This window comes from Urocampus carinirostris, chromosome 20 (genome assembly GCF_059441175.1).
Source record: "Urocampus carinirostris isolate Australia breed hairy pipefish chromosome 20, RoL_Ucar_1.0, whole genome shotgun sequence".
NCBI classification, from domain to species: Eukaryota; Metazoa; Chordata; class Actinopteri; order Syngnathiformes; family Syngnathidae; genus Urocampus; species Urocampus carinirostris.
In genome coordinates, this window is record NC_142368.1 from 19,490,746 (window position 1) to 19,504,078 (window position 13,333).

Consider the following 13,333-nt stretch of genomic DNA (forward strand, 5'->3'; position numbering starts at 1 on the left):
AATGCATAATTCCCATTTTTCTTTCAATGGTACTGGAGAAAATGGAAAATTGGCTTTTGCAATGAACAAGGTGTACAGACCTCGAGTACATATGTGTTTTTGGGGTGTCTGGTTAACTCAACTCCACATTCAATTTAAGATATTATCACTTCAGTAGAACCTACTATAAGTTAAAAACATGATACTGACATGGTGCATTTCCCTACACATACTCCCTTGAATGAATGAATGAAAACTTTATTCGAACATCAAAATAAAAACAGAACAAAAACATTTACTCAACAACAAAATAATGTTACATAATATGTTCGAAAAGGGGTAGTAAGAAGCAAATACTTTTATATTCCCTACCCCTTCGTCTTCCCCACCAAATACATCAATGATATAACAACAATGGTAATGATATTAATAATAACAGTTATGATATAAGAATAGCAACAATAACACAAAGTTAACTAGATGCACTATTCCCAATCTCCCGCACCACTCATACCCCATTTTCGTCATCTCTGTATTCCGCCATGAATGTTCCTTTGTATCTAAACCTGAACAAGTGAATAGTTGGAGATTGTTTGATCTCGTCTTGCAAAGCGTTCCAAAGCTTGACTCCACACACAGACACACACATACTTTTCCTGGTGGTTCTCACCTTTGGGATTATGAATTCACTCCCTTCACCTCTACTGGTATATTTGTTTGTATGTGGTTGGCATGACATACCCCAAGCTCCCTCGATCAGGTTTTAAGCTTCTTTCCTCATTTTGGAAATCGGTAGCTGTATAGTTTTACTGCTAGTGAGATTCGAGCACCGGCAGGGACACTCGATCCCCACACATCTTCTTTGTCACTTGAGTGGCCTTTAGGGGGATGAGAGAGGGTTCTGAGATCCCCAGTGGAGACTCATCCCTTCTCATTTATTTAGCAGCCTTTAAGTGCGACCCGTCCTCTGTTCTACTCAGGGATCAAACGGCTTTGGCTCTAGGCGTGTGTGTGTGTAATCGCAAAGAAACAAGCTAAGCTGACTGTATATGCGTCTCGGAATTGATATGCAGTGGCCGATGAATAAGGTCTGCTAGGATTAGTCGTTTCGTTGACAGAGCAATAACAGATATCAGGGCTAGATGATTAATCAGTGCAATCTTGTAATCACAATACACTGCGATTTGAGCCTCGTGTAAGCAGACAGAAAACCCTAAAAAAGTATCCCCGGTAGAGGGCGCTGTTTTCTTAGTAAAGCGTGTCAATAGTCAAGTCCTGTTTATTTGTATAGTCCCTAATCACAAGGAGTTTCAAAGGGCTCCACAGACTATTGCAAACTACGGACTATTATGACACCATCCCCTGATCTAAAACCTATATGAGGGCAAGGAAAAACTCAAAAACCATAGTCAAGTCCTGTTTATTTGTATAGCCCTTAATCACAAGGACTGTTAAAGAGCTGCACAGACCACAGATTATTGCAAACTACAGACTATTATGACACCATCCCCTGATCCAAAACCTACATGAGGGCAAGAACAAACTCAAAAACCTCAGTCAAGTCATATTTATTTGTGACGCCCTTAATCACAAGGGGTTTCAAAGGGCTGCACAGACTATTGCAAACTACGGACTATTATGACACCATCCCCTGATCTAAAACCTACATGAGGGCAAGGAAAAACTCAAAAACCTCAGTCAAGTCATGTTTATTTGTATAGCCCTTAATCACAAGGAGTGTCAAAGGGCTGCACAGATTGCAAACCACAGACTTATGACCCCATCCCCTGATCTAAAACCTACTACATGAGGGCAAGGAAAAACCTCAAAAACCTCAGTCATGTTTATTTGTGACGCCTTTAATCACAAGGGGTTTCAAAGGGCTGCACAGACTATTGCAAACTACGGACTATTATGACACCATCCCCTGATCTAAAACCTACATGAGGGCAAGGAAAAACTCAAAAACCTCAGTCAAGTCATGTTTATTTGTGACGCCCTTAATCACAAGGAGTGTCAATGGGCTGCACAGACCACAGATTGCAAACCACAGACTTATGACCCCATCCCCTGATCTAAAACCTACTACATGAGGGCAAGGAAAAACCTCAAAAACCTCAGTCAAGTCATGTTTATTTGTGACGCCCTTAATCACAAGGGGTTTCAAAGGGCTGCACAGACTATTGCAAACTACGGACTATTATGACACCATCCCCTGATCTAAAACCTACTTGAGGGCAAAGAAAAACCTCAAAAACCTCAGTCAAGTCATGATTATTTGTATAGCCCTTAATTACAAGGAGTCTCAAATGGCGGACACTTGGACCTACAGTTTCAATAGTCTGTGACTAGCCAACTAGTAGAATTGTCGTTAATTGTGGCCCTGGTTAGTTGGTTGGTTGTATCCCTTAACCACCTGGGCCACAGTGTCACCATTTCCCGCGGTGTGCCTGCCTTACCAGGTCTCGAACTGGGTGTCAGGCGAATCTGCTTACATATGCACTCCGGAAACACAATTGTGGCCCTACCGATAAATAATTAATATTCCATGTATAACTACTTGAAGTCCTTCTGTAAACACCATAAACCTCGACTCATGATTCACAGTGCTTGAGGAAAGACTCGGCACTTGCAGTCAAACTGACAGCTGGTGCACTATACTGAGCGAAGACTCCCACTTGCTTGCAGGGAACTCCTTGCGGCCAATTAGCAAAGTCCAGGATGCGGTGGAAACCGACACCGCGCCAAGAGCTTGTCATTTTCTCGGACTGTTCTCCATCAACCCCGAAAGCCCACCTCCCCACCCCGTCACCCATTTATACGCCTTTATTAAAATTATTACAATCCTTAAGGTTTTCAAAATGTAGTCTTTTTACTATGTGCATCCTCTGTTCTTGTACCTGATTCTGCATTCAAAAATTGTCTTGTATTTCATAACATAAATCCTGGCCAATCGACTCGACTATATTTATCGGCAATCATTTCCTTTTGTTAGCCACTCTCAGATATGCCTTTCTTTGCCACTCTGCCTTGAAAGCCGGCATTTTTGAGTCGCCTCTTCACTGTAAATGTCGACACTTGTGTTTTGAGGGTATTATTTAACCAAGTTGCTAGTTGAGGACCTGTAAGGCGTCTATTTCTCAAACTGGAGGCTCTAATGTACTTATCCTCTTGAATGGTTGTGCTGTTCTCTGAAGGGAGTAGTACAGACTGTTTGAGTAGATCTTCAGTTTCCTGGCAAAATCTCGCATTTATTTCTTACAACAAGAATAGACTATTCTGAACGTTGAATCACACCAACAAATACAATACAGTATCCTCTAACCAGCTAAACTGTTAACAGCTGTGTTAACATAATTGCACAAGGGTTTTCTAATCATCCATTAGTCTTCTAACGCAATTAGCAAACACAATGTACAATTAGAACAGATATTGTCCTCGGTACATCTTTGTAGATATTGCATTAGAAAGCAGACACAAATCATTACCATGTTAACAATGCATGGGTGCATTATTAGGGACCCTAGTGTACTTCTCCTTAATTGTGCAGCAGGGCCTCCCACTTCTTTTTCTACTCGAGTTACCGCCTGGTCGTCCTGTTCTCTTAAGGGAGTAGTACACACCGTTGTAGGAGATCTTCAGTTTCCTGCAATTTCATGGAGTAGCCTTTATTTCCTGAAACAAAGAATAGACTGTCGAGTTTCACATGAACGTTCTCTTTTCAGGCCATTCTGAAAATGTATCTCTGTCGAATCAATGCAAAACTGCTTTATCTAGATTCTGGCTGTACTTTGCACAAGGTTTTCTAAACCTTATATATTCTTATATGAATGCTTTTTTCTTTTTTTCTTTTTCATTTGTATTATACCCTAGTAACTGCATGTTTGCACGTGGGGAAGAGGAATTATTTCATCTCTGCTGGCTGTTGAGTAGACAGCATATTTTACTTTGGCCAGTTTTTAGACGTTTTGAAAGAGTTGTAAATGTTTGACTTCTCGTTCTAGACGTCGATCCATGATTGTGCCAGAATGAATAAAAAAGGGATACTCCAGATACTTGACCATCTCAAAGGAAGGTCTGTTTAATAGTTTCTCGAACAAGCTGTTTTCAGCTGTGCTAACATTATAGCCAATTGCATTAGAAGGCTAATAGAAGATAAGAAAACACAAGATACACTTAGAACACTGGAGGGCTGGTTGCTGGAAATGGGTCTTTATACATCTATGTAGCATTAAAAACAGACATTTGCACCTTATGCTCACTGTAAAAGTCGGAACTGGAGTGCCACGTCCAATTTCGTTGTCACAATATATTCAACCAATGTTGTAACAAGAATAGACTGTCGGATTTAGAACACTGGTTGCTGGAAATGGGCCTCTCTACATCTAAGTTGCATTAAAAAGCAGACATTTACCATGTTAACAATGCATGAGGTTTTTTTCTGACTCGTTTGGGGTTGACGGCCACTTGGCGCCTACCGTTTCGAAATTACTGATTGGGTCTTCATGTGTTCTTCCGTGACCCTTCCAGATCTCAACTTCTGCCGTCGCCACGCGCCATGCCTCAACGGGGGCGTATGCATGAACACTAACCCTGACCAGTACCTCTGCAAGTGTAAAGAAGGCTACTCGGGAAAAACGTGCGAGATAGGTGAGTGGGAGAATATCGCACACGGGACCAGGTTTTAATCGGTGAGAATCGCCACTCCGTCACCCCGACGCCGTTTTTTTCTATGTCCTACTCTGGTTAACTGAGTATCCCTGTCCATCCGACCCTTGTCAAAACGGTGGAACATGTCCAGAAGTTCCATCAGGCTTCGAGGGCCAGTGTCAGAAAGGCTGGGGAAGTTCGGATTACGCGGAAAGTGATCTTTAATCTTCAAGTCAAGTCATGTTTATTTGTGACGCCCTTAATTACAAAGAGTCTCAAAGGGCTGGATAGATCAAAGATTATTGCAAACTACAGACTATTATGACACAAACCCCTGATCTAAAACCTAGATGAGGGTAAAAAAATATCAAAACCTCAGTCAAGTCCTGTTTATTTGTGAAGCCCTTGATCACAAGGAGTCTCAAAAGGCTGACCCTTGGACCTACAGTTTCAATAGTCTGTGACTGGTTGGGGACTCCTGGACTGACCGTTTTAATAGTCTGTGACTAGCCAACTATTAGAATTGTCGGTAATTGTGGCCTTGGTTAGTTGGTTGGTTGTATCCCTTAACCACATGGGGCGCTGAGGCAGCTTAGATTTAAACATTTCCACTGAGGTTGCAGATCGAATCTCAGGGGGAAGAGCATTCCACTTTACCAGCTCGGTAGCCTAGATGATAGGGCGCCCGCTCCAAGACTGGGAGGTCGCTGGTTCAAGCCTCGGCCGAGTCATACCTAAGACTTACAACATTGGTACTCATTGCCTCCCTGCTTGGCGCTCGGCATTAAGGGTTGGAATTGGTTGGTTTGCTCACCTAATGACTCCCAACACAGCAGTTGGGTCTAAAATGGCGGCGCCCTGTGTGGCTGCGGCTGCATCGGCTCGCTACAATTTAACTGTACGGGTCAGGTGTATCGACATTTCGTTCTGTGTGCATGGTTACAAAGAATGACAATAAAAGTAAATTCTATTCCACGGCACCGGGGCCGGAATGGAGAACACTCTAGGAACCTGCGGAACCTTTCTTCTTGGCTCTTGGGATCACTAGTAGACCAGCATTTTCAGAGCGAAGGCTCCGGATCGGAATATAGGGGGAAATTAAATCTGAAAGAAATGAGGGAGCAAGTCCATGCATGATATTATATACTACCAACAGAACCTTCAAATCACATTTTAAGCTAACAGGGAGCCAATGCAGGTTAGCTAAAATCCGGGTCATGTGATCCAACTTTCTCGTCTTAGTTAAAAGCCTCGCTGCAGCATTTTGTACCAGCTAAAGGCTCTTGATTTTGGACTTTGGGATACCGGAGAGTAGTGCATTAGAGTCATCGAGACGGGAGGTAACGAACGCGTGAATTAAAATCTCTGCATTAGACTAAGACAGCATAGGACGAATTTTAGCAATGTTGCGAAGATAGAAGAAAGCTCTTCTAGTAATATTCTTCGCGTGTGTTTGAAGGTTCAGCTATGGAATTATTTTTATTCACATAATAATTAACCACCCATTGTATTGATGAGTTGAATATTTTGACATTTTGGTTTTGCTACCCAAAATGTGAAAGATTGGACCCACCAAATAACAAACCTGTCCGGAGACACAAAAAATGAAAGCTTTATATCAGCTTCATAATCTATATTAGCTATTATCCTATACCAAAATGTCTACCTTTTAATTCAGCGCATCCTATGGAGAATGATTTACCACGAGACTATTGTACTCAAGTATTACAATATTAATGATTTACAATATGCTTCATTTATTTGATAAAATGAAAGGAACGCAAGAAGGAAATGATTAACATGATAATAACATAGTAACAACACAGTAATAACATAATACCTTGTCCCTGAATCCAGGAAACGGTGTTATAAAAACTACTATGCATTTATAAAAATCCAACTCCAGTCTTGAGATAAGGTAAATTAAATCGAATTACATGAAAACAATTAAAGTTTGAGTAAAACACAGCAGCATACTTTCCCCCCCCTCTCTTTTTTAATCTTCTGGCCTGAGCTACAAAACATAAATAATATCCTCAAGTATCATTTAAAATATATACTGACAAAAATCAGAAATAACAATAAAAATAGCTACCTCTGTGTTGCAATTAGGATGGCAGCGTTCCATTGTGACGCTGCCACTTTAAAAGGGGCAGAGCTTGCGCTTCGTTCGGCTCTTACAGGAAAGATCGGAGAGAGAAAACCAAGCGAAGGAGCTCATTTTACTCTCGTAGTCGCGTACTAACACTTGAAGTTACTATGGAACGTTTATTCAGTTTTTTTAAAGCATTGGAAAATTATATTTTCCTGCATTTTTTCTTTTTATTTGTTAACATTTTAGGAAAAGTGCCCCTCCGCATGCAGACCCTGAACCTAGAGGGGCATGGTGTATTACTTAACAAAAACAGTATTGATTGGTCTAGGCAAAAATACATGAACATCATATAAACGTGTATATTTTCAAGTACTGAAGTCAAGAAATATTTAGACTCACCTCGAGGGAACTAACATGATTGTTCACTGTCTTGCTTCTAAGCATACCAACAAAAAACAAAAACCTTGAGAAAGGATTGGGAAAAAAATAGAGAAAATTGGTCATTTTGAGTCGCCATAGTTTGTGTTCTCTCCTGTAGTTTGTAGTACTCATCCCTGGTTGCACTGACTAGACAATACACGACATCTAGTTGTGAAATATTACTCCTTTACGACAAAAATGACGATGTTGTTACTGGCCAATAACGGTGGCTAGCTGCTAGCCACAAAACTACCGTAAATTCTGGACTAGAAATTCTGGACCTGATTAAAAGCCGCATGCTCAAATTTGAGAACAAAACTCGAGTTTGTCTTTGTATAAGGGCACGTTTACTACTGTGCGGGAAGAAAACACAAATGAGGGCTGCATTGCATAAAATCTGAGCCCTGAGAGCACAACCATACTGTGGAGAATAGTGTCAGATTGCAGACATGGAAGTCGTCTTTGTGTTATCATTGGTGGCTTCGGCAGTACCAGACCAGATTGCATTTGCTTGTCATCAATCCCCGAGGATTAAAGGAAACTCCAAAGACCTAACATTGATGCTGATGATTTTTTAAGGAGAAGTATAGCGTTTTTGATAGATAACTTCCAATGCTGTCCGATTTGGACGTATAAATTGTGGACTACATTTTTGGGTGAAAATTTCAAACGTCGTGAGTATGTTATAAATATTCGATAAAATATTGTTAAACCCCCCGTTTTCCCCTGTTATTTGTTACATAAATAATGTTGGCAAAAACATCGACTGATTTGTCTTCTTAAAGGGTATCATAAATGTTTCTACATGTCACCGTGGTTTTATATTTGGAGTGCATGCATAAAAAGAGCAGCTCGCTGTTTTCCTTAGTGACGCCACACAACAAAAGTAGTACAATAGTAGACTTTACGGTACTAACACTGACAAGGGTTTACAGGTGCCATACAGAGACACGTCTCTACTTCGCTCATTCACTTCTTCGCGGATTTGTCTTTATTGACATTGATATCAACGTATGGTGCACTGTGTTCTGCAGCAGACAGCACGCAGCAAATGCTCACCGGTTGTATGTGTGTTGGATGGTCGTGACTACTGGTCTATGGTATCAAAGAGTAAAACGAGGGCACAAGTCAGTAGGTCCACCTAAAACAATCTGCGAAGCCCAGCGACAATTAGCTTTTAGCGGCGTGTTTCGTTTAAAATAAAATAATCGATTTAACCGGACTCTGAAGCAAATCAGAAGAGCGCAAAGAAATGCTGACCATCAGTGGGTGTTCTGTGGTTATCGGTGATGTTGGGAGAAAAAGCAATAGCAGTGCCCCTGATCCGGCCTACTGCTACGGTTAGGTGACGTAAAAATTCTCGCAAGCTACCCCAGCCAATGTGGTAAACTCCTACATTCACATGTAGTTTAATCCTCACAGATACCTGGCTCAACCTAAGGATAGCCGATGCAACGCGCAGCTAGCCAGTCGTTTTTTAAATCGTCCTCTATTGTACTTTCGTATCATGACAAGTAAAAAACATTCATCCGACTGCAATTCTGTGTTATTGTAGATCTATATTTTGTTAAAGTCCCATACTCTGGATTGGTGGAGATGTCAACTCGAGGTAAATTTGACCCTCGGGGGCTTTTGTGAAGGGCTGTTGCTAATTGACTGATTTTCACGTTTCGCGGGGGGTTCCGGTCCCCATACACTGCAATAACCGAGGGATTACTGTATTACACAACAGCTTTATGATTAATCTGAGGTTTTGTAGGGCAATCGTTGCCGTGACTAAGGTGTCTTTGTGACAGATTACCCAAAGGCCAGGAAACTTTGCCTCCCTCCCACGAGGTCCAATAATTCCGATTCAGAAGCCACGAAATATACAGAAACAACCGCTAAAAGGACATTATTAGATATAAATCCCTCCCGAAGTCGTCCGCTGCTATCTCTCTCAGTTTGAAGGAGCCTCTCTGAAATCACTTTCCTCACATGGTTTATTTTAGCCTTGCCAGAAAAGGGATTCTAAATGTATGGGAAATATTTTTCTACGGAATTTTGAGTTGCAATAAGGGCCTTATATTTTTGGATTGATTATGATAATTGTGGGGGTTTCTTGTATTCAACGCGGAAACCTGGCTCAACCCGAGGATAGCCGATGCAACGCTCAAGTAGCCAGTCGCTCTTTAAATCGCCCTCTAATGTTGTTCTACTTTTGTATAATGACAAATAAAAAACGTTCACCCGACTGGAGTTGCATAATTGATATATCGAAATCAAAAACTTGCTCATGGATGTTCAATCCTTTAGAGTACTCTCCAATAAGATTCTGTCAAGAGTTCAGTAGAACTGATTCCTGCTTAAGATCCAACAAACGTGGTTTTAGCATCATTTTTAGTTGCAACCCCCAAAAAGTGCTGGCGCCCGTAAAAGTTTGTCTGTTCTCTTGCATATACTCAGGTGAGGACGACTGTGCTTCCAATCCCTGTGCCAACGGAGGAACCTGCATCGGCGAAGGACCCGGCTTCAAGTGTGTGTGCCCACCTGAGTGGGAAGGAACCACCTGCCAGATCGGTGAGTGGAATCAGGAATGGTAATAGGGGTGTGTTACTTGGTTTTCTGGCAGCACATTTACCGTATTTTCCAGACTATAAGGTGCACCCTAAAACTCCAAATTGGCTGGACATGCACCTTATAGTCCAGTGCACCTTATATGCGAGCAAAAACTGCATCGCCCTGTTTGTGAATATTGTTGATCCGATCAATAAATTTATTGCTAACCATAACAATGGCGGCAATGGGGATCGAACGGAATAGAGCCCTGAATCCTAACCACCAGGTACATGGATGGTTGTTCACAATAGAATTGCCATTACAACAGGAATCGAACCCGGATCGCAGCGAGGAGAGCTTCGATTCCATCCGCTAGACCATTAGGGATGAAGACAACACATTAAAAGACATTAGGTCTTATCTAATTATAAAAATATTTTAGTTAGAGTACCAGATAACTTAGGAAAATGAAAAATAAAAGTAATTTCAAAAACTGTTTAACATTTTTATTTGCTTGTTTGAAAACGTGCAGCCATGCCTTCATATCTTTCAGGATGACCGAATTAATTCCCACAATGGCTTTCTCTTCATTCAGTTCAGAAGGACCAAATGACTTCCCACAATGCCGTTCTCTTCATTAAGTTCGGAATCTCTCTGTAAAGACTGTAAAGTGATAAAATACAGTATTTCAGTGGTCTGCAACCTTTTCGGTTACATGGACCGAATATTTTATTTGCCTGCCCAATATTATACCATCGAGAATTTGTGATTGTGACTAAAAATAGTGTGATGAGGAGATGGAAGCAAATTCCTTTCATGTATGGTCTGCATCCCTAGCGGTCTAGCAGAAACCGAAGCATCATTCCAGAATTAGAGCACTGTTTTACCAAAACTTTTCTGGAGTAGAAGATTTTGAGACAACAAGCTGACATTGAGCTGAAGTCTAGGGCTCATGGACAGTTCTAGGACTTGCATAGAAATGATGCAACAGGTTAACAGTACTGATCAATGAACCCGGTTTTAAGATAATATACTCATTTAAATGATCAAGGATTGTTTTCATAGCGTGCCAACATAGGAAAGCCCAAAACACCAAAGAGGTTGTTGCACTAACCCCTTTTGTGTACTCTTGAGAACAAAACGTCCCTTGGGGAGGGGTGTGTGAGAAGCAGCACATGGCCAACCAGGAAGATGAAGAAATAAAGGTTCCTATCTCTTTTGGCGTTGGACTTCACGGGGATTGTTCTCATCCGGACGACAGGGACGGAGAGAATCACTGGCTCTTCAAGCTTTGTGGCTCTGCTGTTGCCGGCCCGAACCTTGGGGACCTAGGTCGGCGATCTTATTGTTATAATAATTATAATCGTTAATAACGGGCAAAATTGTACGCGGACACACAATGAAATAGATCATGAAAAAGTACCCCAACTTGAGGAAATATGCTACCGATTTGGCTCCACTTATAGTCAGGCTTTCCTGTATGAGTATTGTAAGGACCACAAAGTGTACTGGGTTATATCGAAAAATATGCGCTCATGCAGTAATGTCACATATAAAGTACAAATAGACAGTACTTAATAGGCTATATATAGGCATTTTTATGGTAGGTAGATCGGCCATTTTATAAGTAGCTCACATGCAGAAAAAGTGCGGGTACCCCCGGTGTAGATGATCTGGTGCGCTCCATACAATTCAGGTTCGATTCCTGCTGCATATGATGCCATGCAATTGGGATCTGTGTTATATTTCGACTCATCAATGTACTAATGCAGTACTTTATAGTTTTTACTGTTGCTTTTAAGTCCAATGCTCCTTATATATAGTATCACAATTTTTTTGTGGGGTGCGAAAGATACGGTACTTGCTGTTGCGTGTTCCCATATTTAGCTGGTCTCTGTCACACGGTTTCTGCTTGCCCCCTGCGTGAAAAGCAGCCATGACGGGCTCAGGGCCAGGACATTTATAACTGGTAAATAAAGTCGGGCGTGTTGGGAAGGAGGGCGGGGGGATCGTCAGGACCGGAAAACCGATCCCAAGAGTCCCCTCTCATTTTACCCGCTCAGATCTCCGTTTACAAGCTGCAATCGGCTTCCAGCCTTACCTGCCATTGAGTCTTTTAAGTGTAGGGTTTCACACAGAAGACAGGTGTTGGTGCGTGGGTGAGTACAGAAGGACCCCCTGCGGACGGACTCCACGCCCCCCACCCCCCTTCTGCACCATGCCTTTAGTTATTTGAGTAGCGATGCTTTGTTGTAGCACTTCAAATGTCTGTTGAGGTACTTGGGCGTTTTTGTTTGCATCTCCTTTTCAGGTTTTGGTACCTCCTTTTTATTATTGTTCTTGAAACGTTTTAAGAATCGATATAACATTTAGTGTGAAACGGTCAACATTGTGAATTTTCGGTATTGTGTGCGATTTACCACTACCGAGTTGTATAATCAAATTGGATCCGTTTCATATTTTTTTATTGTCTATGAACAGAAAGGGACAGAGGAGTTATGCACATAGAGGAAGGTAGCAAGACAAAACAAAAGGGCGTTTTATATTGTTATGGTTTTTGGCGTTTTCAGCCCACGGGAAGCTCATTTTGGATTTGTTTAGACAGCCGAGTCACACTTTTTCAAAACAGCGCGGAACTAAAAAACAAATAAACAAATCTCTGCTTAAAATGGACTCTGGGTGTGAAATTCAACCCAGGAAACCAACCATCCATTATCTGCACTGCTTATCCTCAGTAGGGTCGCGGGGGTGCTGGAGCCCATCTCAGCTGTCTTCAAGCAGTGTGCAGAGGACACCCTGAACTGGTTGCCAGTCGCAGGCCACACACTTACTCGCTCATTCACTCCTAGTGACAATTTGGTTAGGCCAATTCACCTGACTTGCATGTTTTCGGAATGTGGGAGGAAACCCACGCAAGCACGGGAAGAACATGCAAACTCCATACAGGAGGTTCGATCTCATGACTGCCATGGTGCCCAGATTCTGGACGTGAGATCTAAAAATAACAGAAAAGTAGATGCCCTTATGAAATAGCACTGTGTGTATTGGCTGGCCTCAAAGAGAGCATCCAAGGAGTGTCTCAAAAGTAGCTCACTAGCGTGACACTGTGGTTTTAAACATGGATAAGAAATATGAAAACAAAGGTCATTTCCATGGTTTTGGGGTGTCTATTCCTCTTACCTCGATAGCTTTGTCCCCATTTATGGACGCAGCCTCCTTGTACTTCTTGCTTTCACAGATGCTAATGAGTGTGCAAGACAGCCGTGTCTGAACGCTAACTCTTGCAAAAATTTGATTGGCGGCTATCACTGCGACTGTTTTCAGGGATGGTCCGGACAAAACTGTGACATCAGTCAGTATTCTCTTTCCATCTTGGTCACTTCTGTCCACCGTCTCTCCGACACCTCCACGGGCGGTCTTCTTTGAGCTGCTGATCCTACCTCCCTACCTTAGAAATTTGTTGACATTTTTTAACGCCTTCGCTCACCTTCTGGACTCACAACATATGTGTTTAGGCTAACTCATTCAGTCACATGTGGTAACTTGTTCCTTTCTTTTCTTGGTTATCAGGCCCTCACCAAACCAGTTGCATGCCCCACTGTGCATGAACAGATCCTCAGCTTGACTAGTATTTCTACCTCTCTGAGACTT

The 13,333-nt window shown here is 41.9% G+C and overlaps 1 protein-coding gene across 2 annotated transcripts in view; it reads left to right on the forward strand.

Moving 5' to 3' along the window:
* jag2b (jagged canonical Notch ligand 2b) overlaps nt 1-13,333 on the forward strand; it is a 125,308-nt gene that overhangs the window by 71,225 nt on the left and 40,750 nt on the right. Inside the window, exons 7-9 of one of the 2 annotated variants that reach the window (XM_088324799.1) lie at nt 4,510-4,629; nt 9,590-9,703; nt 12,921-13,034. In XM_088324799.1, coding sequence (XP_088180925.1) covers nt 4,510-4,629; nt 9,590-9,703; nt 12,921-13,034 — 348 coding nt within the window. The remainder of the gene's footprint in view (nt 1-4,509; nt 4,630-9,589; nt 9,704-12,920; nt 13,035-13,333) is intronic. The other variant, XM_088324800.1, reaches the window with a different exon arrangement.